This window comes from Herpailurus yagouaroundi, unplaced genomic scaffold (assembly GCF_014898765.1).
Source record: "Herpailurus yagouaroundi ecotype Mexico unplaced genomic scaffold, PumYag 151535, whole genome shotgun sequence".
NCBI lineage: Eukaryota > Metazoa > Chordata > Mammalia > Carnivora > Felidae > Herpailurus > Herpailurus yagouaroundi.
In genome coordinates this window covers 22,987-50,940 of record NW_024422818.1, presented here as the reverse complement: position 1 = coordinate 50,940, position 27,954 = coordinate 22,987, and the positions used below count along the sequence as shown (strand labels likewise).

The 27,954-nt window shown below is 36.7% G+C and overlaps 1 protein-coding gene across 1 annotated transcript in view; it reads left to right on the top strand.

Annotated features, from left to right (window-relative positions):
- Positions 1-279: 279 nt before the first annotated feature.
- Positions 280-27,954, top strand: part of LOC121026692 (EF-hand calcium-binding domain-containing protein 13-like) — a gene marked incomplete at its 3' end in the record, with an annotated part of 49,558 nt that continues 21,883 nt past the window's right edge. Inside the window, exons 1-5 of the mRNA XM_040469489.1 lie at positions 280-535; positions 9,252-9,326; positions 14,520-14,663; positions 21,310-21,381; positions 27,396-27,890. Coding sequence (XP_040325423.1) covers positions 460-535; positions 9,252-9,326; positions 14,520-14,663; positions 21,310-21,381; positions 27,396-27,890 — 862 coding nt within the window. The remainder of the gene's footprint in view (positions 536-9,251; positions 9,327-14,519; positions 14,664-21,309; positions 21,382-27,395; positions 27,891-27,954) is intronic.

The window sequence follows — 27,954 nt, the reverse complement described above, 5'->3', positions numbered from 1 at the left end:
GAGCCTGATAGTTGAGTGAGGGATATTGACATGCAAGCAATCACAATACCAATAGCTTTGTCTGAGATATGTACCAAGTGATATGGGAGCATGGAAGAAGGATTTAAACATTCCCAGGGAAAATTGTGACTGCCTTTGCTATGTGAGCTTTGCATGACTTTTCTCAGTTTCTGAGAGTTATTTAGGAAACTTGTAGACTTGGAGGTCATTTACTCTAGATATACCTAAAGAAATCATGAGATTGATTTTAAAGCAAAGAATTAGAACACCAAGACTTGCTCCTCTTTCTTCCTTTACTGATCATTTTTGTTTTTTCATTGGGAGAGAGTGTAGCGGGGATGATGATAATTATTCGTTTGAATTAATTAACTGTTTTGTCGTGTGTATTTAGCACTTCAGAAGGCCTGTAAAATTTTTAGCAAAATTCAAAGTGGTAAAATTTATGTGAATGATCTGCCAATGATCCATCACACCTTGAAGATTTTTATAAGTGATTTGGAAATGCAAAAGGCACTAAAGACTGTTGATATTGATGGTAAGTTTTGTGTTTTCATTATTAGTTTAAGGTTTGCAAACATGGATGTAAGTTATATGTTGGTCAGATTAATTACAAATCATAGGAAAGCTAAGCTTTATAATATGTTCTAAAAACTTTTTTTGCACATTTACGATAATATTAAAAAATTGGGCCTCCAGTATAATTGGATTGATTGATTACCAGATTGGATTATGACATACTTTCATCAACATCTGATATTTTTAGACTTTTAATTTTTGCTACTTGCGTACGATAGGGAAGATTTCTTAAGGCAAAGTGTTTGAGTATAAAAGACCAGATTAATATATTTAACTATGTTAAAATTAAGAACTTTTATTTATCAAAAGACACTTTAAAGTAAAAAGACAAGTTATGAACTTGGAAATATTTGCAATTCGCAGAAGTGGCAAAGGATTAGTTTTCAGAATGTGTAAAGAACTCATACAAATTAGTAACAAACAATGGAATGGAAAAGTGAGTAAGACACATGGATAAGAATATCACATAAAAGAAAGTATATGTAGCCAATAATCATATAAAAATATTTTCCATCCTCAGTAGTCAAAAAAATGCAAATCAAAATCCTGATAATTTTATTTTAAAACATCTGGAAAAGTAATTGTTCTTTTGTTGTCAGTGTCCAATACTTTAATCAAAGAAGTAAATAATAGAGAACTGATTATATTTACAGACCATTCCAAGCTTATTAAGGAGGAGAGATAAGTTTAGGATAAAAATGGTATAGATAAGTTGAAGGATTGGTCAGAAATAAAATAAACTTAATACACACAATGGCACAGTAATACTCTGAGGTTAAAAGCGTCAGGCTACTCAAATAAAAGATGTGGATTGGTTATTATAAAAAATTTGTAGATGGAGAATACTAGGAGTCAAATGGACCACCAATAGAATGTTACTTAGCAACCTAACAGGAATTGACAAGTTGCAATGGTGTCATTCGTCTATCTATCCGAGTCACCCCAACATTTTTTGAGTGCCTACTGTACACAACTTTCAGAGGGTATAAAAATAAAATAATAAATATAAATCTAACTTTTAGAAAGACTAAAAAGCAACTCTATTTTTTCTGACATGTTTATTTATCCATATGTTAATTCTCTTGACATATAATTTTTTGGAGATTTATTATTAAAATAATTATTCAAAGTGGAAATAACTTTATTCTCTGAAAGCATAGGAGAATAGAAAGGAGAAAATAAAACTTATGTGTAATCCCACTACCCAGAGCTGAACTTTGGTATTTTTACATATATTTTTCTAGGATTTTTCTAAGCATGTGTGTGCGTGTGTGTGTGTAACTGTGGTATATACATATGCATAAACACATAATTAGAAAATATATATGTTGACTCACATGCATACAATTTTGTTACCTTTTTCTATTAACTTTATATGTTAGGCAACCTTCCATGTAAATAAATATAGATCCACACTGCCTTTTTAAATATTTAAATTTTTTTTTAACATTTATTCATTTTTGAGAGAGAGAGACAGAGCATGAGTGGGGGAGGGGCAGAGAGAGTGGGAGACACAGAAGCAGAAGCAGGCTCCAGGCTCTGAGCTGTCAGCACAGAGCCCGGCGTGGGGCTTGAACTCACAAACCGTGAGATCATGACCTGAGCCGAGGTTGGACGCTTAACCGACTGAGCCACCCAGGCACCCCAACACTGCCTTTTTAAATGGCTGTGTGCCGGGGTCCAGCCCCAGCAGGTCCAGGGGTGCCCGAAGGATGCACGGCGTCGGCGAAAATAACAAATGGACACGGACAACAACAGTGTGTTAGACTGGCTGCTTTATTGCGGCAAACGTGGCATTATATTTGTTAGCAATTTCCTTGTAGCGTGCGTCATCTATGTTTCTTGGCTTTACCTAATTCTAAAAATGTTCCTTTGTGTAATCACCCATTAAGGGACAACATGGTTATTTTCTTGTAACGTTACAAGAAATTGATTCATTTCTTCATATTATTTTCATTATGTATCTACGTTTATTTATAGTCTATAAAGCGTTTGCTTTGCTATTTTCATGAAAGGTCATCTATCTCTCAACACCTCAAGTGGAACATTTACAGGGACATGACTTCTTAATTGTTTCTTTGAACCATTTGCGTATAAGGAACAAAAGTTATTCGCTTTGGTCTGGGGTGCCGGGAGGGAACTAAGAGGGCCCTGGGAACCCACGCCTTCTGCGCTCCCAGGGAGACAATGTATACCTAGGAACTAATGAACCATTCTGTACCTTAACCCACCAGGTCCAGTTATCATCTGGAATGCCTCCTGGGGGCCAAGTGGGCCTAGGGGTTGGAGTAATTTGTATCCATAGATACATTCCTTTGTTGCCAGGGTGGGGATTTCAAATCCATTTGTCCCCCTCCCTGGCTGGGAAATATATGGGGCTATCCTTCCTTTAGGTAGAGGAGTCTTTACAGGGGGTGGCAAGGGCTGGATGTAGGCCCGCATAATTTCCCTGTGGAATCTTATTTCTTTCCCCCGTGGTCCTTTTCCCAGGGGGCCTGTCATGGGCAATTCCCCAACCGACAAATCCCCAGGTACTTTCATTGGTAGGGGGGCTGCCCTGACCAATGCTAAGGCCAAATTACATAAAAGCAGGGGTACAAGAAGCTTCACTGTCGGTGGGCCACCATGCAGTCCCGATCCATCCATCACCCGGGCCCTGCCATCAGGCTGGTTGGAGAGCTTGGCTTTTGGCAGCTGTGAATTATTCTGGGAACAGATCAAAGCACAAAAACAAATTGTTTTGAAAAATAAGCTATATAACAAATAATCTAAATAAATATGTCATTTCTAATTTTTTGCTGTTATAAGCAGGGTTTTTTCTCTTTATCTCATCAGACAAAAGATAGGTTACTAAAATTGAAATTGCTAGGTCAAAGGATGTGAACATTTTAAGGCTTTTAAGTAATACTGTTATTAGAAATTCAAAGCAATAATCTTTAGAACTTTAGATTTCAAGACTTCAGATGTAGTTTCTTCCAATTACCTGGATTTACAGTTGGGGAAACTGAGGGTCAGAAAGATAAAAGTCTACTCCAAAGCCATACAACCTATTTTATTTTATTTTATTTGTTTTTATTTTATTTTAATTCCAGTTAGGTAGCATACAGTGTTGTATTAGTTTCAGGTGTACAATATAGTGATTCAGCAATTCCCTGTATTACGCAGTGCTCATCAAGATAAGTATCCTTTTCATCCCCTTCACCTATTTCATCCATCCCCTCATCCACTTTCCCTCTGGTAACCCCCAGTTTGTTCTCTATAGTTAAGAGTATGTTTGTTGGTTTGTCCTGTTCCCCACCCCCACCCCCCACGACTTTGTTCATTTGCTTTGTTTCATAAATTCTACATGTGAGTAAAATCATATGGTATTTGTGTTTCTCTGACTGGCTTATTTCACTCAGCATTATACTCCCTAGCTCCATCCATGTTTTTGCAAATGGCAAGACTGAATTCTTTTTATGGCTGAATAATATTCCAGTGTGTGTGTGTGTGTGTGTGTGTGTGTGTGTGTGTGTGTGTGTGTGTATCACATCTTCATTCATCTATCGATGGACATTTGGACTGCTCCCATAATTTGGCTATTTTAAATAATGCTGCAATAAACCTAGGGATGCCTATATACCTATGAATTAATGTTTATTCTTTGGCTAAATTCCCAGAGGTACAATTACTGGATCATATGGTAGTTTTAATTTTTTGAGGAATCTCCATACTGTATTCCACAGTGGCTACACCAGTTTGCATTCCCACCAACAATGCACAAGGATTCCTTTTTTTTTCTACATCATTGCCAACACTTGTTTTTCCTTGTGTTTTTAAATTTAGCCATTTTGATAGGTGTGAGGTGATATCTCATTGTGGTTTTGATTTGCATTTCCCTGATGATGAGTGATGTTGAACACCTTTTCATGTGTCTGTTGGCCATATGTACGTCGTCTTTGAAGAAATGTCTGTTCCTGTCTTCTGCCCATTTAAAATGGATTATTTGTTTTTCTGGTGTTGAATTATATAAGTTCTTTATATATTTTGGATACTAACCCTTTATTGGGTATGTCATTTGCAAACATCTTATCCCATTCAGTAGGTTATTGTTTAGTTTTATTGGTTGTTTCCTTTGCTGTACCAAAGCTTTTTATTCTGTGGTAATCCCAGTAGTTTATTTTTACTTTTGTTTCCCTTGCCTCAGGAGATGTATCTAAAAAGATGTTGCTATGGCTGATGTCAGAGAAATTACTGCCTCTACTCTCTGTTAGGATTTTTATGGGTTTAGGTCTAACATTTAAATTCTTAGTCCATTTTGAACTTTTGTGTATAGTGTAAGAAAGTGGTCCAGTTTCATTCTGTTGCATGTTGCTGTCCAGTTTTCCCAACACCGTTTGTTGAAGGGACTCTCTTTTCCAAATGCATATTCTTATCTCCTTTGTTGAAGATTAATTGGCCATTTAACTGTATGTTTACTTCTGTGTTTTCTATTCTGTTCCATTGACCTATGTGTCTATTTTTGTGCCAGTACCACACTGTTTTGATTACTACTGCTTTGTAATATAACTCGAAATCTGGAATTATGATACCTCCAGCTTTCTTTTTATTTTTGAAGGTTGTTTTGGCTATTTGGAGTCATTTCTGTTTCCATACAGATTTTAGGATTGTTAGTTCTAGTTCTGTGAAATGCTGTTGGTATTTTGATAGGGATTGCATTGCATTTGTAGATTGCTTTGGGTAGTATGGATATTTTAACAATATTCTTCTAATTCGTGAGCCCGGAATGTCTTTCCATTTGTTTATGTTATCTTCACATTCTTTCATCAATGTTTTATAGTTTTCTGAGTACAGATCTTTCACCTCCTTGCTTAAGTTTATTTTTGGTATTTTATTATTTTTGGTGCCATTGTACATGGGATTGTTTTCTTAATTTCTCTTTCTGCTGCTTCGTTGTTAGTGTCCATACAAACAATTTTAAATAACATATATTAGTTTAAATTTTTATTCCTTAATTTTTACATTGAAAAAAGTGTAGACCTATATTGAATATCTTGGTAAAAATTGCAAATACAAGAAAAAATTTAATAACTGAGTATAAAGGTTTTTTTGTTTTAAGTTAGTATTTTTAGCTTAAAGAAGTTTACAAATTACAAAATGGAAATTATCTCTTCACCTCAATCTTTCACTACAATTCTTCATAGTACACACTGTTAATAATTTGGTAGGTAGTCTTCCTGGATATTTGTTATATACATTTTAATTGGTCTCATATTGATTAGTGGTAAAGTTACCTCTAAAATTTTTGCTATTACAAATAATGCTATAAAGAGCATCCTTGTTCATCAATTCTTGCACGTTTGTGTAAATATTTTTATAGGATAGATTTCTAGAAATGAAGAAGCTGGGTCATAGGATATGCATATACCTATAGGAACATGGTTTATGTCAAGTCATGTTATCTTGTCCAGCTTTATTGAGATATAATTGACAAATATAAATTGCATATATTTAAAGTGTACAACGTAATGATTTGATATACATATACACTGTGAAATGATTACCAGCTATCAAGTAAATAACATCTCCATCACCTCACATAGTTACCTTTTTTGTGTGTGATGAGAACACTACTCTCTTAGGATATACTCTCTCAGCAAATTTCAAAGATACAATATAGTATTATTAACTATAGTCACCATGCTGTACATCAGATTCCCAGAACTTGTTCATCTTATACCTAAAGTTTGTATCCTTTGACAAACATCTGCCCATTCCCTCCACCCTCCAGAATATATCATATACATAGAGGTTACATTTTCTTTATTCATCTGTTGGTGAGCATTTAGGCTGTTTCCATTTCTTGGCTATTGGGCATAATGCTGCAATGTTTGAAGTGCACATAGCTCTTTGAGATAGTGCTTTTATTTCCTTTGGGTATATATCCAAAAGTGAGCTTGCTGGATGATATGATAGTTCTGTTTTTAATTTTTAGACAAAACCTCTGTACTGTTTTTGGAATTGGCTATTCCAGTGGATTTTAAATTATCTGCGTATTTTATAGTTTTATTGAGGTATATACTTGACTTATTTAAAGTATACAATTTGAAAATTTCTACATATGTATATACTTGTGAAAACTCAATCCCATTATACCCCTTTGTAAGCCCCCATTCTCTTTCCACAACCCCCCCTCACTACTTCCCAAGCAAACACTAACCTGGTTCTGTCACTACAGATTGTTTGTATTTTCTAGAACTTTATATAAATGATATCATGCAGTAAGTACTCATTTTTTTTTAGTTTGATTTCTTTCACTCAGCGTAATTATACTGAGATTCATCTATGCTTTGGTACATATCAGGTTTATTTCTTTTTGCTAAGCAGTGTTCTCTCTTATGGATGTACCATGATTTGTTCATCCATTCATTAATTGATGATGTTTGGATTGTTTCTAGTTTTTGGCTATTACAAATAAAGCTGGTGTAAACATTCATTTATGTGTCTTTGTGTAGTCATATACTTTCATTTATCTTGGGTAAATACCTGATGGTAGGATAACTGGGTCATATGGTAGGTATATTTGAATTTTTTAGAAACTGCTAAACTGTGCTTGCAAAGCAGCTGAATTATTTTACATTGTTATGAACAATTTATGACAGTTTCAGATGCTCCTCATCCTTGTCAATCCTGGAATTGGTGAGCCTTTAAAAATTGTCATTCTAATAGATGTATGGTGTTTTCTCATTGTGGTTTTAATTTGCATTTCCTGAATGATCAAATGATTTTGAATATATCTTCATGTGCTTTTTTGCTACCTGTATATCTTATGCCCATTGAAAATGTGTTTGTGTTCCTACTATTGCATTTTGAATGTATATATTCTGAACACGAGTCCTTTACTGGATATGTGAGAGAGAGCACAGGCAAGGGAGGAACAGAGAGGAAAGAGAGAATCCCAAGCAGGCTCTGCCCTGTCAGCACAGAGCCCTATGCCAGGCTTGAACTCACCAACTGTGAGATCATGACCTGAGCCCAAATCAAGAGTCGGAATTTAACCAGCTGAGCCACCCAGGCACCCCAATTTTTGAAGAATATCTTTCAACTTAAGTTCATACTTCTGAAGAAGTCTAGTCTACAACTATTTCTTGTATGGATTGTGCTCTTGATGTTTTATCTATAAGGTTTTTGTTTAAACCTAAGTCACATAGAAGTCAGAAAACAAATCAAAATAATTGATTGAAATTTGCACAGATGTTTCATTGTGTCTTTGAAGGAAAGGAGAAACCACTCTCAAGTTATTACACTGAAAAAGAAATTTTGAGGTAGACAACTTGACAAATTTTCCAATCCAGAAAGTGTTTCTGTGGTTTAGCAATGAGAACAACTAAGCCTTGTCAATTTCTCTGACAGTAGAAGCCTGCAGACCACCAGAAGCACTGAAATGTTCTTTTATAAGTTACTTTGTTCAGATTACATTAATTTAAAATGTAAATTTATAATAAGTTTCTTCCAAACACAGATAAACCCTTTCAAAATTGGCCTCATTTACTATCTGAAGAGGAAAATGATGTTAGAGTTATTTAACTTGAAGAATCTTGAAAAATTCAGATGTTCCTTGACGCAGATCTATGCTTGTCTAGAAAATGAGACAGAAGAATCCTGATTCTGTGTTTTGTCACACTTTGTAAATCTGGATTTTCAGCTCTAGTTGCTCATCAGAGATGACCTGTGCATTATCATGCAGAAAAAAAAGCTCCATAATTTCAACTTCTCATTCAAACCAAGCAATAATTTCTTACTGAAATTTTCATTTGTACAATTTAGATTTCTTTCTTTCTTTTAATAAATAGGCATTACTTTTTGCATGATAAATGAGAGGATTTTTTGGGTGAAGACTTTAATATTGTGCAATATTTTGTGCATTTGTTCAATACATTTTGTGTGTGTGTGTGTGTGTAATGAGAGAGAGAGAGAGAGAGGAAAGGAGGAGAGGAGAGAACGAGATGGAATGATTTGAGGCAAAGCTTTCATTAGAGTCTCATCTGGATCTGTAATCTCCCCTCAAACCGCTGGTATAGAGGGTCTTAGCTAGAACACAATGAAATCAGTGCTATTCTTTTCAGGTAAAACCATTATATATGTAAAATTGACAAGTTGCATGATTTTTTTTGCACCTAATGACAAGTATAAAAATTAGAGCTTTGAGTAAAGAATATTGCAGTATATTAAATTCTAGTCTATATCATTTTGATTATTGCTGGGCACTATTCACTACATAATTAAAATGTGTAATTATGTTTTTATGATAGGTTTTCTTTTTACATTCTATATTTAATGTTAATGCTCCTCTAGACTATCAGTTAATTCTATTCACATTTTTAGTTTGCATTTTTATCTTATGTTCTTTTTTTTTATTTTTTTTCAACGTTTATTTATTTTTGGGACAGAGAGAGACAGAGCATGAACGGGGGAGGGGCAGAGAGAGAGGGAGACACAGAATCGGAAGCAGGCTCCAGGCTCCGAGCCATCAGCCCAGAGCCCGACGCGGGGCTCGAACTCACGGACCGCGAGATCGTGACCTGGCTGAAGTCGGACGCTTAACCGACTGCGCCACCCAGGCGCCCCGCATCTTATGTTCTTAATGAGTTTGCTAATGCAGTTTTTTTCCTTCTGTTTCTGAACCATTATTATAGTTAATGGAATGCTGGATTTTTCAGATTTCCTTAAGACTGTGAATGATGTTTGTTATTTGGTCTCCCAGGATCCAGGTAAAAAAACGATTCCTCAAAATTGCAGAAAAGAATGATTTTGATTGTCACTGATTTTAGGGTGGGATGGTTATATGAATTTATGTTTTTTTCAGATCTCTCACATAGTTTTTTCCCCTGTAGCCTAGGTTGAGAAAAATTAGACACGAGTTATTTCATAAAAGGCACTAAAAACCTGTCCACAGTATCCTAATTTTCTATCCATAATCTCCACTTTTTCCTGCATGCAACGGCTAGATTTTCTTAACACACGATTTTTGTCATATCATTCTCCTCAAAAATGTAGATGCTTTTCCTGTGATGAAATGAATGTGGTCCAAACCCTTATGCTTGACCTCCTCACCCCCTTATAATTTTTCTTGCCACTTTCCTCTTGGTAGAATCTTTTCCAGGCAAGAACCCCGTGCTCCAGTTAGAGACACAAATGTCTATACATGCCAATTTCATTCTTGTTTCCAGGCCATTCTTTGTTCATGTGTTTTTTTTCTTTTTTCCCTTTGAAATCTCATATCTGCTTTCTTCTCCAATGTGAATAGTACTTTCTTTGATCTCTTTGGAATCTGCTTGTATTTCTCCCTAAAAATTTCAGACACTGATGGATCTCCTAACAATGTTTAGTTTACACTCCTGTAAATAGCAAAGAAAGTGATTGGAAGAAATATTCCTGTTACTGATAGAAACAGTGCTTCCAATATTCTGAGATCTCTAGGGTTTGTGACCTAATTTTAACAGTTCTTTGTGTTAGAACAAATCAAAACAAAAACCAGTTCCTTGGTTTTGCCATTAGGCAAGATCAAATTCCTATAATCTGTCCTTGGGATTATATATTTCTGTCAACCAGCCTGTATTTTCTTGGAATCAAGGATATATGAATGTGATAATCTTCATATACCTGGATAAGAAGCAAGAGGCAAGAAAAACTCTTTAATGTTTATTCATTAATGTAGTGAATGTTATTTAATACATTACCGTATGCATCAATTAGCAATATAGATGTGATGCTTGGCTTGCTTTCCCTCTTTGAATTTCTTCCTACTTGGCATTTTGATTAACTCCTATAGCACTGGGTTTCCTCTTTGTCTACTTGGTTTTCAGCTTATAGCTTTTTCTTGACTATAGATTTGTAAGTGTGTTTGGGTACCTAAGTACTGCCTGCTTGTCGAGCCCCAGTTGAACTATCATGTATTCCTTTGTTTTTCAAGTTCTGGTTTTCTATTTTGACCTTATTTTTTATTTATGGTCCAATGTTCTGAGACCAACCAAGAAGTGCCAAATTTCTTTTCTTCCTCTTAAAACAGTATGCCTAATTCTCAAATACACTATTTTTAGTAAAATATCCAAGCAATATAATAGTATATAAATGTAAAATACCCTCTTTAATCCTTCCTATATTAAAGTTAATGTTGGGGCGCCTGGGTGGCGCAGTCGGTTGGGCGTCCGACTTCAGCCAGGTCACGGTCTCGCGGTCCGTGAGTTCGAGCCCCGCGTCGGGCTCTGGGCTGATGGCTCGGAGCCTGGAGCCTGCTTCCGATTCTGTGTCTCCCTCTCTCTCTGCCCCTCCCCCGTTCATGCTCTGTCTCTCTCTGTCCCAAAAGTAAATAAACGTTGAAAAAAAAAATTAAAAAAAAAAAAAAGTTAATGTTGACTTTAGCATCTTATATGCATTTATGAATGTATATAAATATTTACATATTTTGTAAGAGAAAATGAGTTATCAGTTACTAGGCAGAAGAGAACTAGAGTACCTGGGTCTTATAGAGGCAAGTGAAAAGATCAAGCATACAGTTAGAAATCAAGAGACCCTAAGAAAATAAAAGGGAAAAATATGATCATCTTATACTTTAAGAGAAAGGGATCATGCTATGTACTTTGTTGTCTAGCATGATTTTTTTTTTTTAACTGAGTAATATGTCTTGGAAAGTTTTCCCCGTGCCAGTAAGTGTAGGTCAGCCTTTTACTTAAAAAAAATTGTTTTTAAGTTTATTTTTATTTATTTTGAGAGAGAGAGATACAGAGCAAGTGAGGGAAGGGCAGAAAGTAAGGGAGACAGAATCCCAAGCAGGCTCCATGCTGTCAGTGCAGAGCCTGATGTGGGGCTTGATCTTACCATCCATGAGGTCATGACCTGAGCCAAAATAAGGGGTCGGATGCTTAACCAACTGAGCCACCGAGGTGCTCGATCCTTTTATTTTTTAGTAGCTGCATGGTGTCTGAAAAATGTAGATATACTATAATTTATTTAACTAATCCTTTATTGATTCTAATTATCTTCCTATTATAGACACTTTCACAGTGAATATCTTTTCTTATATTTTATACATATTTATTTTCACATTATAGTTTATATATGTATGCTTGTGTCCTTAAGTGCCTTTTAAGGCAAAATTGGTTGCCAATTATTAGGTAGAGGAAAACCAGAGGGACCCTATGTGTGCCTTGGGGCATGCCTTCAACACTCAGACAGTTTTCAACTCTTCCTTAGCCTTCACTTCCTGCGTGTGTATATCCTCAACGTAAGCCAGACCTGAGCATTCAGAACCTACTCTGGTTTTCCTGGGTACAGACCTGTTTATGTGTGTGGCCATCTAGATGCTCAGGAATATGTTGGAACTTTTCAAAGGCCTCTACAGATGTCTCATTTCCCAGATTTTCCTCTTAAGCTTGTTTGCTAGCCTATTATTTGCCCCAATTGTTTTTTTTTTAATGGCATGAATCTACATTTATTGACTTGTAAATAGGTCCATGGCATATTTTTAGTGAAAAGGCAGTATACTATATGTACTGTTTTAATTGAGTGAAATGTTCACAATCGTTGATGAACATAAAGAGACATAGAAAGGTATCCAAGTAGGATATTAATCAAAATGCATCATTTTTTGGATGCCCTGGATGGGAAATTTGTGTTGCTTTTATCTTTCTTCTTTGTACAGTTGTGGGTTTATTTGATTATCAGTGTGTCAGGGCCCCTGGGTGGCTTAGTCAGTGGAGTATCTAACTCTTGATTTTGGCTCAGGTCACAATCCCAGGGTTGTGGGATCAAGCCCTAAGTCAAGCTCCACATTGAGCATGGAGCCTGCTTGGGATTCTCTCTCTCTCTCTCTCTCTCTCTCTCCCTCCCTCCCTCCCTCCCTCCCTCCCTCTGCCCCTCTCCCCTGTTCTCTCTCTCTCTCCAAAAAAAAAATTTTTTTTTAATCCTAAAAAATATTAGTATGTCATTGGAAGAGCAGCAATAGCATTTAAGAGCAGGGCTCCTGAATCTGACTGGTTTTTGTTCATTTGTCTCAAGTTTTTACTTAAACTAATTAGTTAGTATATAGTATAATACTGGTTTCAGGAGTGGAATTTAGTGCTTCATCATTTACATGTAACATCCAGTGCTTGCTCCAACTATTACCCACCACTTCAGACAGTTATAATGTTAACTAATTGCCTCTGATTGTGTTTGAGGAGTACTTCCAGGGAAAAGGCTCTTTGCCTTGGGCAAGCTTTGAGTCCGGTCAAATAAGGCAGCTTGGCAAGTAGGGTCTTCCAGGGAGCCACAAGGCAGGTCTAATAATGACAGCTCTTAGAGAATGGGGCTTTGAAGAAGTTCCAAACTCATTCTTCTCCATTGGCTGTCAGGCTGCTGTTTTTCATCATGAGGGTAGGCTCTTAGTTTTCAAGGCTCCTGGGAAGCTGGGATGGTAAGATGGGAATAATGGCAAGCTAAAATGCCACAAAGCTCACTATTACTGAGGTTCAGCCGTTTTTCTGAAAGAAAACACTCTTTGGATGACTCTAAGCCTTTGATTTATAGCCAGAGTTTTGAAAAAAGTTGATTCTGACAGTTTGCATCCGTGTTCTCACAGCTTTTATGGAGAGGATTCTCAGAGGTCCTTCCTCTGCTACTTTTGCTCGCCTGGTCAATAACAACTGGTTGGTTGGATGAGTGAATAATGCCCAGTTCTTCCTCCATGACTGTGCAAATCTAAGAACTTGTGGATCAGTAGGCTCGTTATATCCTGAATTCCGAGAAAATGTAGTCTGACAAAAAGTGATTCGCTCTCTGAAGTGGATTATGGGAATTGTGTTTCCTTATCAAATTAAGGGGTGCGGTAGTCTGAGGATCACTTAAATTTAGCATTAGGACACAGGTATCAATCTGTTTAGATTTTAAGGAGGACATCTGTTTAGGGAAAATTCTCTCATTAATATGAATATTTTCATTTAACTGTGTTCTTTCCAATTCATTTTTAAAAAATTATTTATTTAAAGTCAAATTAGTTAACATACAGTGTAGTATTGGTTTCAGGAGTAGAACCCACTGATTCATCACTTACATATAATACCCAGTGCTCATCCCAACAGGTGCCCTCCTTAATACCCCTCTCCCGTTTAGCCCATTCCCCTACCCACCTCCCCTCCAGCAACCCTCAGTTTGTTCTCTGTATTTAAGAGTCTCTTATTGTTTTTATCTTATTTTTCCTTTCCTTCCCCTATGTTCATCTGTTGTGTTTTTTAAATTCCATATATGAGTGAAAACATATTTATCTTCTTCTAACTGACTTATTTCACTTACACAATACACTCTAGTTCTATCCATATTGTTGCAAATCTTTCCAATTCATTTTTGATGTTAAGGACTGTTAGCGTAAGAAAATGAAGTTTCTATGGAGAAATAGAAGACCTTTAAATAGTGGTTAAACCATTGCTAAACTCTTTGTAATATAAAAAAATCTGAAGAGAAATTTTGCATCTGTTCTGTTCTTTCTTTTACGCTATTTTTTCTAAATTACATTTTAAAACAATTAATGATGCCCTCAAATTTTAGATCAAGCTGCCTTGCTATTATAGATTATACCACTGATAGATACGAAATTATTTTAGTTACAAGGCTTAACTAAGCGGTGAATATAGTATAATGAGATAATCCAGAGCTTTTTAGAACAATGTTTGGCACATAAATAGCATTCAATAAATACCACCTATCATCGCTAATATTGTATCAGTAGTGATAATAGCAAAAATTACATTTTATATTAGGAATGTGGTCAGAATTGGGCAAATGCCTACTTGCAGGTACATTTTTAGAAAACCCTATGCCTATGGAAAGGTATTGTACCCTGGTGGGCTATTGACACAAAATCAGCCCCTCCAAGAAAAGCTGTTGATTCTCATGATAAAATAACTTCTTTGTTTATTATATTTTTACAGCATTCCAGAATGCCTTGAAGATTTTCTGTAGGATAAAAAGTGGTCGAGTTGCGACTGATGAACTGGCTGCTGTTTTGGATAGCATGGATATTCCTGTAATTCCTGAAACTTTTCAGGAAGTGATAAAACATGCTAGTATAGACGGTGAATTATTTGAATTACTATGTAAATATATCTTTCTTGGATATCAGTGTGCTGATTCATCCTTTATCTCTCCTTCTTGATTCTTACCTCTTGCCACCTATCAACATTGCTTACTGGTGTCTGTGGTAAGAGATAGTCTAGAAAAATTAAATGAGAAATTTCTAAAATTATTAGATTTTGGTATGTTTGATAAAAATGTAAGAGAAAAATGTATTTATTTTCTTTTCAAACTTTCCTCTCTTTTCCATTTCTTGTTTGTGGAGAGATGGTTTCTTTAATGTCAAGGGCATTGGCTTCACAAATTAGGAGACCTAAATTTCTTGAATTTTTAACTTTATTAGATAGTTTTGATTACACAATCTTCTCATGCTATTCAGTTACTCTTTGCAAAATGTAGATTTTTTAAAAAACATTATGGATATATTTAGCAGATGTTTTGTATTATATGTTTATATGTCACCAGGGGGTGTCTGATAATAATGGATTGATAAATGATTGATTCATTGATTATCCATGTATTTAATGAGTCAGATAGTCATTTAATATCTACTGTGCTTGGAACTATGCAAGGTGATACAGAGATGAATAGAACACATTTCTTTTTGCAAAGGAGTTCACATTCTAGTGTGGAAAGAGTCAAATAAAATGAAAATTATAATGTTGTATAGCAAATACTGTTATAGAATGTAGTTAGGCTGCAAATGTATACTGGAAACACCAGGGAAAGATCATCAGAGAATGTGATGTCTGAGCTAAATCTTGAAGGATCAATAGGGGTTAGTTGGTTGAAGGTGGTAATGAAGGTGGTAATGAAAGACATTTTAGACTGAGGGAACAGTTTGTGTAAATATGGCAGGAACATTATCAGACATGGCATCCTTTTCCATGGGCTTCCACAGGTTTTTGTCATTTGTCAGTGGTGGCTTTTAGGGGGTCTTTGGTGGCTGGAATGTGGTGTGAAGATAGAACCAGGCTGCATGGATTTTAGTAGGTAGTCATTTATGGTGAGTTCTGGGGTGATAGACATAAGTGGAGGGATGTTCTGGAGCATAAAGATGCCCATAAAATAGGGATTTTAAAGCTTAATCTCAAGTCATATTATTAAATAGCCTTTAGGGCATGCTCTACCAGAAGCAACAGAAATTACATATGAAACCACTGTGGCTTTTTTTTTTTTTTGGCTTCTGGAATTCTGGTCTGGATTTCCAGGCTTTGTACTTGGGGAGCTAAACTGAAAAATTATGCTGATTTCATAGATTGTTGTAGGAATTAAATAGAACCTATTGGCACTAGAATAGTCTCAAGAAATAGGAAGCAGAAACCTGGGAATTATCCTTGGCAACTCTGTTTTCTCTGTTCTCCTCATGCAACCGTTGTGAATTACTATTATTTTAAACTTCTAGATATCTCTTAAATCTCTCTATTTTCCACCATTACCTTAGTCCAAGTTACCATAATTTTTCCTTAGGACCATCACTGTTCATCCTAACAAGTCCACCCACCCACATCCAGTCTTTTTTTTTTTTTTAATGTTTGTTTATTTTTGAGAGGGACAGAGACAGAATGCGAGTGGGTTAGGGGCAGAGAGAGAGGGAGAATCCGAAGCAGGCTCCAGGCTCTGAGCTGTCAGCACAGAGCCCAACGGGGGGCTCGAACTCACGAGCTGTGAGATCATGACCTGAGCCGAAGTCAGACGCTCAACCGACTGAGCCACCCAGGTGCCCCACCCACACCCAGTCTTATCCCCCTTAACACTATGGACAGAATGATCTTTTCAAAACACACATCTGTGGGGCGCCTGGGTGGCTCAGTCAGTTAAGTGTCCGACTTTGGCTCAAGTTATGGTCTCAGGCTTGTGGTTTCAAGCCCCATGTTGGGCTCTGTGTTGACAGTTCGGAGCCTGGAGCCTGCTTCGGATTCTGTCTCCCTCTCTCTCTCTGCCCCTCCTCCCCTCTCAAAAATAAATAAACATAATAAAAAAATTAAAAAACCCCACACATCTGATCATGTTACCTCCTTGCATAAACTCTAATAATACTTCTTGGGATGAAGAGCCCTTTAAGGTCACGTACAAGGACTTGCAATGTCTGGCCTTTACCTTAGATCTCCAGCTTCATCTCAGACCACATTCTGCTTTGCTTACTGTGCCTTCTTAGAGTTTCAGTGATATACCAGGCTTCCTCCTGCCATAGCCTTTACATATATTCTTTTCTTTTCCTGGAGCATTCTTCCCCTCCTAGTGAATTACTACTTATACTTTGGATCTAAACTCAACTCTATTCTTTAAGGATGCTTCCATGACTTTTCTGACTAGGTCAAGTTCTCATACACTCTCACAGTACTAATCACAGTTGCAACTTTTATTTCTTATATTTTTAAAAAAGTTTTTCAATGTTTATTTTTGAGAGAGATAGAGAAATAGAGTGTGAGTGAGGGAGAGGCAGGGAGAGAGAGGAAGACACAGAATCTGAAGCAGGGTCTAGGCTCTGAGCTGTCAGCACAGAACCCAATGCGGGGCTCGAACTCACAAACCACGAGATCACAACGTGAGCCAAAATCAGACGCCCAACCGACTGAACTACCCAGGTACCCCTATTTCTTATTGTTTTGTGAAGATCTGTATCTCAAATAAGACTAAATACCAAGAAAGCAGATATCATGTGTACTTTTGCTCAATATTGTATCCTCAGTACTCCATACAGTGCTTATGGCACATATTAACTGCTCAACAAATATATGTTGAATGAATTAATAAGTCTCATCCTTCACTCCATCTCCTCCAACCAGAGAGAATAAGATTTTTTCATTTTGTCATTTTTAATAACCTGGTTGTGACTTAAGGTAAAATTCCTCATAGGGGAGGTCCTTGTCTTTTGACTAGGAAAATCATTTTAACAGGTATGTTTGATTATGAGAGCTAAAGCCTATTGGGAGATACCTAGTTTGAGCAAAAAGGTAAGGTAAAGTACTCTATATAAGAAAACAACAGGAACTTAGAATACAACAGTGGCTAATCGGCAGCTGGAAGAGGAACACTGAGGGAACCTGAGAGTGGATGGGGGTCTAGCAATCAATAGAGAGTGGCTGTAGAACTCTAGGACAATACTATGTAGTGCTTGCTGTGCTATAAAGAAATCCCTGACTCTCATTAATTTCAAGTTATCTAGTAAGAGTTGGTTATATACAATAGCCTTGTGTTATTCATATGGTGGGTCTCTCTATTTTCTTTTTCAAGGAAAAAGGTCTGTAGGTTCTGTGTTAGGTAGGCTTGGGTGGAGAGAAGATAGCATCTATAGGATGTGATAATGTGAGAGAGATCAGGAGTCCATGGGAATAGAAAACAAAACGAAAATCAACCGCCAGAGTATAAAACACTCAGGAATCTTCAAATTTTGGAGGGAGTATTGACTGCTGTTCATATGATGTATGGTGTGGGGTCGGGGCTATTTTACTTAAACATTAAAGGAAAGGACACCCTCAGAATGCCAAAAGTTTTGGGTTACCCCGGTAGTGGATATGGAGTCTTCTGTGACAGAATTTTGAAGTAAGGAGTGATATAAGTCAGTTATCCCACTAGTGGAAGCCGTAGCACCCTGGTATAGGTACTGTTTTAACATCTTGTTTTTGTATTTGGTTTGGTTTTTTGGAGCAATACTGATAACATGGAGAATATCTTCATGAGTATGCATGATGAAGAGGAATGCCGGTGGAATTTGCAAGGAAGTCCAACAAGCATTTGCTTCATTAAGATCTGGCAAGAGGAATATGGAAAATCACTGTGTGACAGTTCTGGTAGTTTGGTTTCTGAGATAGGATATTGGTGCAGTAGTTTTTTCTCTCGTGGTATTTACCGATCTAGTAATTGAACTGGGTGAAAAGTAGTAACTAGCACGATTTTTGATGAGAAGGTCTTTGATATTGTGGAGCTATTGTGGAGATTATGGAAATGTGTTAATAGTCATTTTACACCTTCAAAGTAATGTTGCCTTGAATATGACTTTGATGATGAGGATTATTTTTTTTCACATTAGATAGTTACATTTTCCAGGTTGAATGGAAAGGAAAGTTCCAATATGAGCTTCCTCCAGAAGGACAAATGTAAGAGTGGGAAGCTGTTTTGAACTTCTCTTATGAAGTAAATGCTACCTGTAACTATACTGATTGTCTCAGTCTCAACCAGGAATTATTCATTGAGGTTTTGATAAGCTAGGTAGGGGTCAAAATAGTAATTTCAGATTCTGTAATGCTTATTTAGCCACCAGAGACTATATAAATGGATAGTATTTGTCTTAGAGGTGTGTGAGAAGTGTTTATCATTGCATAGAAGAAGGAATAAATTTGAGCGAGAGCTAGTAAATCTGTAAATGGTTGGCTACTGCATGCTCACTGGTCAATGTTGGACCTCTTTCCAGAAAGGGGAGTTCTTTAAGTAGAGACCAGATATAAACAATACAGCCTTCTCCATTGGATTAATTTATGGATGATCCAACAGAATACTTTTCACCGATCAAATTCAGGAGTTTGAGGGCTGAAGCCTTGAATTATTTTAGGACTTATGCTTTGATCTAAGAACTTGGGATATGGACTCTATCTACAAAAGTTCCAGAAGTTCACTGGGGTGTTAGAACCACAATCAAGAACAGAATGAGAATAAATACCAAGAAAATAAAAAAACAGAATGTAAGAGTGGCGCCTGGGTGGCTCGGTCGGTTAAACGTCCAACTTCGGCTCAGGTCATGATCTCATGGCTCGTGAGTTCGAGCCCCACGTCAGGCTGTGTGCTGACAGCTCAAAGCCTGGGACCTGATTCAGATTCTGTGTCTCCCCCTCTCTCTGCCCCATCCCACTTGCATTCTGTCTCTGTCTCTCTCAAAAATAAATAAACATTAAAAATAATTAAAAAAAAAAAACCCCAGAATGTAAGAAGCAGTTCTAATCAGAAGACAACTTAATATCAATTGGTCTAGCACTTCTTTGGTTGGGTCAAATACTTACTTGCTTTGCAGTGATTTAAAGTCCTGGACCTGACATAGCTTACCAATTTTCAAAGAAGCAGAATGAATCAATCTTACCCAACACCAAAACCATAGTGTATATAATAATTCTTGGACTCAAAAGGCACATTAAAAACTGGCATCTTCTTTTCAGGGTCTTTGCTTATGCTTATAACTGAATAGTTGATTTTTTAGGCATAGGCTGAAGAACAAACCTAGTATTTTTATAAGTAGGTAAGTCAACACCTGGTCTTTCTCACCTTGGATGTCAAGCGAAGCCAGACATTTGGAGGCAAGAACTATTGGGTGTCCAATTGGAACAACATTATTTGAGGTCACTGTCTCTGACCCCATTCTCTGTCATACACTGTCCAAGAAGGAAAATGGTTTTAGACAGAGGCAAGGGCAGGAATGGTAGGAAGTTATAATTATGGGAGTGCTGTACATGTGTAAGACGCTAAGTAAATGGTTTACTGCTATCCACAATGTAGACATTGCATGATTCTTTACAGCCTTTAGTATATTTATTCATTCAAAAATATTTTTTTAATTTTATTTTTTATTTTTTTAAATTTACGTCCAAATTAGTTAGTATATAGTGCAACAATGACTTCCAGAGTAGATTCCTTAGTGCCCCTTAACCATTTAGCCCACCCTCTCTCCCACAACCCCTCCAGTAACCCTCAATTTGTTCTCCATATTTACAAGTCTCTTATGTTTTGTCCCCCTCCCTGTTTTATCAAAAATAATTTTTAAAAAATAATTTTTTTAAAGTTTATTTATTTATTTTGAGAGAGAGACAGTGCAAGTGGGAGAGAGGCACAGAGAGAGGGAAAGAGAGAATCCCAAGCAGGCTCTGCACTGTCAGCGCAGAGCCCAACGTGGGGCTTGAACCCATGAACTCTGAGATCATGACCTGAGCCCAAATCAAGAGTCAAACACTCAACTGACTGAGCCACTCAGGTGCCCCTCAAAAAAAATTAGTTTTTTTTTTTTTAATTTTTTTTTTTTAACGTTTATTATTTTTGGGACAGAGAGAGACAGAGCATGAACGGGGGAGGGGCAGAGAGAGAGGGAGACACAGAATCGGAAACAGGCTCCAGGCTCCGAGCCATCAGCCCAGAGCCTGACGCGGGGCTCGAACTCAGGGACCACGAGATCGTGACCTGGCTGAAGTCGGACGCTTAACCGACTGCGCCACCCCGGCGCCCCCCCCCCCCCAAAATTAGTTTTTAAGTGCTAGGAAGTATATAATTTGCTAGGCATTGGGGAAACAAATGACATCCTGTACTCTTGAAGAGCTCACAATCCAGTGAGAAAGACAAAAGAGCTAAAACTTGAAATTCTACCTATAGTAGATTCTCAAAACACTATTTATTAAATGAATGAAATATTAACCTGATTACCTAGCTGTGGAGCTTAAAATGTGACTAATTTCTTTTGATGGGAAACTCTTTTATTAAGGGAAAAAGAAAATAATGGTCTTTTATGTTTCAGTGTGTACTGAGCTATTAACAATTCTAGATATTATTCACAACCTCTGTTCCTACTTTCACACATCTCTGTGTTGTTTTTGTATTAGAATGGGATGGAAACTAGATTTGTGTTCAAAAAAGAAATAACAGTACTTGAACTTACTCTTTCTATTACAGGTAACCACATGGTGGATATTAGAGATATTCTATTTATTTTGGATGAACTACAGCACCAGTATGAAGATTTTTGTAAGTGAGCTCTTGTTGCTACAGCAAGTATTATTTATAAATAAATTGCCTTTAAATTAAATCCTAATTTGTAGGTTTTATCATATGGACTCTGAAAGCCTTCTCTGACCCCATGACTTTAACTCTTTAAAATTTTTTTTTTTATGTTTTATTTATTTTTTGAGAGCAAGAGAGACCGAGTGTGAGCGGGGGAGGGGCAGAAAGAGAGGGGGAGACACAGGATCCAAAACAGGCTCCAGGCTCTGAGCTGTCAGCCCAGAGCCTGACGCGGGGATCGAACTCACCAACTGCGAGATCGTGACCTGGCTGAAGTCGGACGCTTAACCGACTGCACCACCCAGGCGCCCCTACTCTAACTCTTTAGATAAATTTTAAATCCTAAACATACCTAATCAGTATTGATTATGTAACTACCATAATTTTCTTTTATCTTTCCCTTAATATTTTGCAACATGAAGTCAACTTTAAAAGAAAATAATAACACTAAGAAAAAAAGCGTAATTTGCAACTTGTGGGTCATTCTGACATCCTGACGTTGACAGTTAAAAATTTTTAATATAGGGGTGCCTGAGTGGCTCAGTCAGTTAAATGTCCAAATTCGGCTCAGGTCATGATCTCATGGTCCGTGAGCTCAAGCCCCTCATCAGGCTCTGTGCTGACTGCTCAGAGCCTGGAGGCTGAGGCAGATTCTGTGTCTCCCTTTCTCTCTCTGACCCTCCCCTGCTTGTGCTTTGTCTCTCTCAAAAATAAATAAACATTAAAACATTTTTTAAAAATTGTTTTTAGTATATTATTCAATATCATTCATGATTAGTTTTGTTTTTCTTCATTAAGTACGTTTTTAAAAATCTCTTCCTATTGCACATGGTGTCACTCCCTTTTCTTTCTCTGTCCGGGCATCCTTTGGTCAAGATTATCTATGTGTATAATTTTAAGCTCAATTTGGCTCAGTTGGTTGAGCGTCTGACTTCAGCTCAGGTCGTGATCTCACGGTTCGTGAGATCCTCAGCTGCTTCGGATTCTGTGTCTCCCTCTCTCTCTCTTCCTCCCCTGCTCACAGTCTGTCTCTGCCTCTCTCAAAAATAAATAAAGATTAAAAAAGATTAAAAAAAAGAACTATATAGTTCTAATAAACTTGCTACAAATAGAGCAGCCTCTTGGCTGATCCTTTCCTTAGTTTCTCCAGAGGCAAACATTTTAGCTGATTACCTGATATTTGTCTTCATGACTGTAAATAACATGTTTGTATTGCTTCTTGTTGATTTTTTTTAAATTTTGGTTAGACCTAGTAAACTCCCTAATATGAAAAATAAGGATTTAGCTCTGTTTCATTTTCCCTGTCCCCACCACATCCACTTCCCATACCTATCCATCCTCCTAATATAGTCATAAGGTAATTGAGTAAGTTTTAATTCTGTATTTATGTTAATATATTTATGTACACACTATTCACTGCTGAGCCACATGTAAGTATCTTGTGGCTACTTTCTCTTTCTGTACAATTTTTCCCTCTTTGAGTTGTCTTTCTTACTTATTGGCTTGGTTTAAAAAAAAGTATATATATTACTGATTGAAGCTTAAACTCTGCCAACTGTCTAAATATCCTCTTCGTAAGTTTGTCTGCACAAGGTATTCTAGTAGTTTTGTCTTCTTGAAGAAATCTTCTTTAGAGTATTTTGATGTTCTTCAGTATGAATTTGTTGCCCTCTACATTTTGTGTGCAACTGTCATCTTGAGATCTTTCTTCATTAACATGCTGGAGACTTTTCACTTCTCTCCTCCTATGACAGATTCTGTCTTCGTATTTTATGGATAGTTTGGGTACAGAATTCTAGATTGTAAATAATTTTCTATGTTTTCTAGTTTTCAGTATTGCCACTGAAGTGCAAAATTTTCTGACTCTTGACTTTGACACTGATTTTTTTTTTTCAAGCATATAGGATATTTTCTAGTCTTCTGAAAGTCTCCTGGAAAGAAGTTTCTTTGTAACGATTGTGCTGAATACAGCGTCCTTTGATTCTGGAAAATTAAAATAATTTGTTGATGATTTCCTTTCCTCTATTTTTTCTGTCTCTGTGGAAATCTTGATATTTGGATATGTGACATAATGGGATGATTCCTTTTTTTTTTTTTTAACCTTTTTCTCTTATCTCTTTGTTATGCTTTATTTATTTATTATTTATTTATTTATATTTATTACACGAGTGGGAGTGGAAGAGGGGCAAAGGGAGAGGGAGAGGGAGTCTTAAGCAGGCTCCACACCCAGCGCAGAACCCAACATAGGGCTCAGTCTCACGACTGTGAGATCATGACCTGGGCTGAAATCAAGAGTCGGATGCTTAACTGACTGAGCCACCCAGGTGCCACTCTTTGTTATGTTTTCTGAGAGAGTTCCTTAAATTTATCTTCCAATGCTTCTATTTAGTTTTTCATTTGTACTTTTAAATTTCCAATAATTTCTTTCCCCTCTGTTATTTTATTATAATAGCCTCCTCTTATTTCATGGGCATTTCTATTGTTCCACAAACAATATCTTCTGTTGCAACTAAGAACTTCTGTTGCAATGCTTTCGAGATTTCCTTTTTCATTCATATTCTGTCTCCTCCAAGGTATTTTTTTCTGTTTGTTTTTCATTTTAGGAGTGTTCCTCAAATGTCTGGTGATCTTTGGTTGTCTACTCATATTTGAGAATGGTGAACTCAAAAGCTATTTGGAAGCTCTGAGACTGAGGGCAAAACTAGCTGATTATGAGCTGTAGGATAGTGATTCTTAACCAGAGATGATTTGGAGATTTCCCCCACCCCCCACCCCGAACTTCCCCTTCCCCCAGGAACATTTGGAAACATTTGGAGACATTTTTGGTCATCACAATCTGTGTTACTGGCATCAAGTGATGAGAAGCCAGGGATGCTTCTGAGTATCCTACAATACACAGGACAGCTCTCTCAATAAAGAAGTATCTATCTCAAAATGCCAGTACTGCTGAGATTGAGAAATCCTGCTATCGGGTGGTCTGGCTGGGCTATTTGCCTGGAAAACCCTTAATATGACTGTATTTAGGGTATATTTCCTTTTGAGATGGTCAGAGTGTTCAAAGAAACTTTGAATATCCTTCCCGGAGGTATAGCCTTGCTTCATAGAATTCCAGGTGTTAAATAAGACGAAAGACTGAAGTTCCCATTATTCAGTGTAAGCCTCCCTCCGAGTTTTGCAGGTAATGCTCCTACCCTCTATTGTGTTTAGTATTCCATAATCCAGAGACCTTGTGTTTAACCCTTTCTGATGAATTGTCACTTTCCTGCTGGAGTAGGAGAAGATCAATAACTGGCTGTGCCCAGTGGATAAAAGTGAATATCTGGCCGTGTGAAGAAACCCTAGGTATCAAATTACTACTTAAAGGGATTTTAACCAGTTCTTTCTTTTTAGCTTCACTCTTACCCTCACTTTTAGAGGTACCTAAATGCTACTAATTTATGAGCTTTTGGAGTTTTTGTGTTATGAATTGGGTTGCTTCTTGGCTTTCCCCATTCTGCCTTATGGTTCAGCCTTTTCAGGTCTACTAAGTTCATCCGCTTTCCAGATTCCAAAATTTAATTGTAGTAGTTTCTTTTCTTTTCTTTTTTTTTTTTTTTTTTATTTTTTTTTCCAACGTTTATTTATTTTTGGGACAGAGAGAGACAGAGCATGAACGGGCGAGGGGCAGAGAGAGAGGGAGACACAGAATCGGAAACAGGCTCCAGGCTCTGAGCCATCAGCCCAGAGCCCGACGCGGGGCTCGAACTCACGGAGCGCGAGATCGTGACCTGGCTGAAGTCGGATGCTTAACCGACTGCGCCACCCAGGCGCCCCTGTAGTAGTTTCTTTTCCTCTTCTTTTTGTTATTATGGATTTGTGATGTTTTAAAAATTCCTTTAGTTTATTTTTGAGAGAGAGAGAGAGAGAGCGAGCCGGGGAGGGCAGAGAGAGGGGAAGACACAGAATCCAAAGCAGGCTCCAGGCTTCAAGCTGTTAGTACAGAGCCTGATGTGGGGCTCCAACTCACAAACCGCGATATCATGGCCTGAGCTGAAGTTGGACACCTAACTGACTGGACCACCCAGGCATCCCCAAAATTCCTTAGTTTAAATGGAGTGTTTGAAGGCTGTTCAATTTGCTATTATTACCTGAACGTTTCAAAGTTTATTTTGAATTCTAATTTTGTCTTTGATGTAGAAGTTTTTTCATTAATTTTTCTTTTCTGACATAGATATTCCTAATAATCACATACCCACTCCCATGCATAATAATTCATGTTATTCATTCTTCTGTATCTTTGCTGATTTTTTTACTAGTTCTGTTATAGAGAAAGGAACATTGTCTCCAAATATAATTGTAGATTTGTCTATTTCTCCTTTCAGTTTTGTCAGGTTTTGGTTCATGCATTTTGAAGCTCTGTTGCTAGGTGAATTCACATTTAGAATAGTTATATCTTCTTGGTGAGCTGATTCTTTTATCATTATGCAATATGTATGTGATCACTGGTAATTTTCTTTTCTCTCAAGTTTACTTTTTCTGATTCTAATATAACTCCAGTTTTCTTTTGATTAGTGCTTAGATGGTAAGTATTTTCCATCCTTTTACTTTTAACCTTCTTATATCACCAGTCTTGAAGTGTTTTGTAAACCACACAGAGTTGGGTGATGTTTTTTGTATTTATTTGTATAATTCCTATATTTTAATTGGAGTGTTTAAATCATATGTAATGTAATTACTTATACATTCAGACCAGGTATACCATATTATTATTTGTTTTCTATTTTTTACTCTGTTTTTCAACCATTTTATTGCTTCTTTTTTGGGGACCATTTTTTTAGTATGTGAATTTATTCTATATGTATTTTCACTATATCTCTGTATTTTTCCAGTGGTTGTTTTAAGGATTATAGTATACATACTTAACCTTTTCTAGTATACTAGAATAAATATTTTACCACTTCAAGTGGAATATAGAAGTTTAACCATTATATAGATCTTTTTACCCTCCCTCCGTTAAGCTGTAATTTTATTATGTATTACCACTATACACACTGAAAACTTCAGACAATGTTTTATAAGTTTTGCCTTCAATGATCAAACATATTTTAAACTTCTAAGAGGAGAATAATAGTCTATCATAAAATCAAGTATTATAACATTTGAAATACTTTAAAATGTGTTATTCAAATGTAAGATACTATTCTGAGCCGTCAGATGAATTTTATAAAGGAAGCCCCAGTGGGACATTGTATTAATATTTTTCTGAAGAGGTTATTTTATATACAAACTATTTTTTCCCACAAGTACTGAGAATCTTTAGGAGAGTAAATATTTGTATTCTGATGTTAAATTAAAAACAATTTTTTTAATGTTTATTTTTGAGAGAGAGGGAGACAGAACGTGAGTGGGGGAGGGGCAGAGAGTGAGGGAGACAGATTCTGAAGCAGGCTCCAGGCTCTGAGATGTCAGCACAGAGCCCAATGTGGGGCTCAAACCCATGAGCAGTGAGATCATGACCCGAGCCGAAGTGGGATGCCCAACGAGCTGAGCCACCCAGGTGCCTCTGTATTCTGATTTTATAAATAAAAATTTCCCCACTCCAACTTCCTTATACTTCAGTATGCTCATAACTAAGGGAGTTGTAGCTGTATTGGCATATTTAGCCTATAATCTTTCAAAATTGGCAGAGTGGGGAATGAGAACTACAAACTTCAGTAGGCTATCACTTTTGATTTGGTGTAACTTCAAATAGCTTTGGATAAAAGAATTTAAATATATTAAACCAGAAGATTATATTTAACGTAGTTAATATTTCAGTCTTAGTTATCAGCTCTGTTAGTTTTTCAACATATTAACCTTATTTAACTTTTTAAACTTTGTTTATTTAAGCAATTGATAATTTCTTGAATAGTTTTCATGAGGACTTAGTTGTTACTTTTTAAAAACCATTACAAATTGTACAGGTAAATAGAATTATTAAATATGTTTCTCTTGCTTAGCAGTTATGGAATCATCAGCCTTGGATGAATCTACTTCAAACAGAAAGTTATCAAATATATCAGAATGTTATCCACAGTATAGGATGAAAAGCAGTTTCTCTTCCAGACTACATGAACCATCATTATTCCCAAAGTTAAATAGAAAACACCTCCAATATCATAAAATTATGGAGGATGATGATTACCTTGAATTTAAAAGATCAAAAAATCCTTTGCAAATAAAAAAATTCCGAAATGGGGTTGATAGCAGTGATATAGGATTCTGGGAACCATATTCAAAGGATGGCATAAACTTTAAGAAAAGTTCAGAGAAGATTGAAATTCATGACTCAAAGTCTACGTCACATAGCTTGAAGAGCATTACAAGCCTCAAAAAGTCTCTGGTTAAAAGTGATAATTTTAGTACCCCCAAACTTCAGAAGCCAGCTGTGAGAAGGCATTCCAGCCTCCTAAAACAGGTTTCGTCGAAAGAAAAGATTGCAGTGAATGCTCTGGGTCAGTATCATATATGTAAGTCAAAATATAGGTCCTTGAGTTCCTGAGTCATCACAGAAACAAG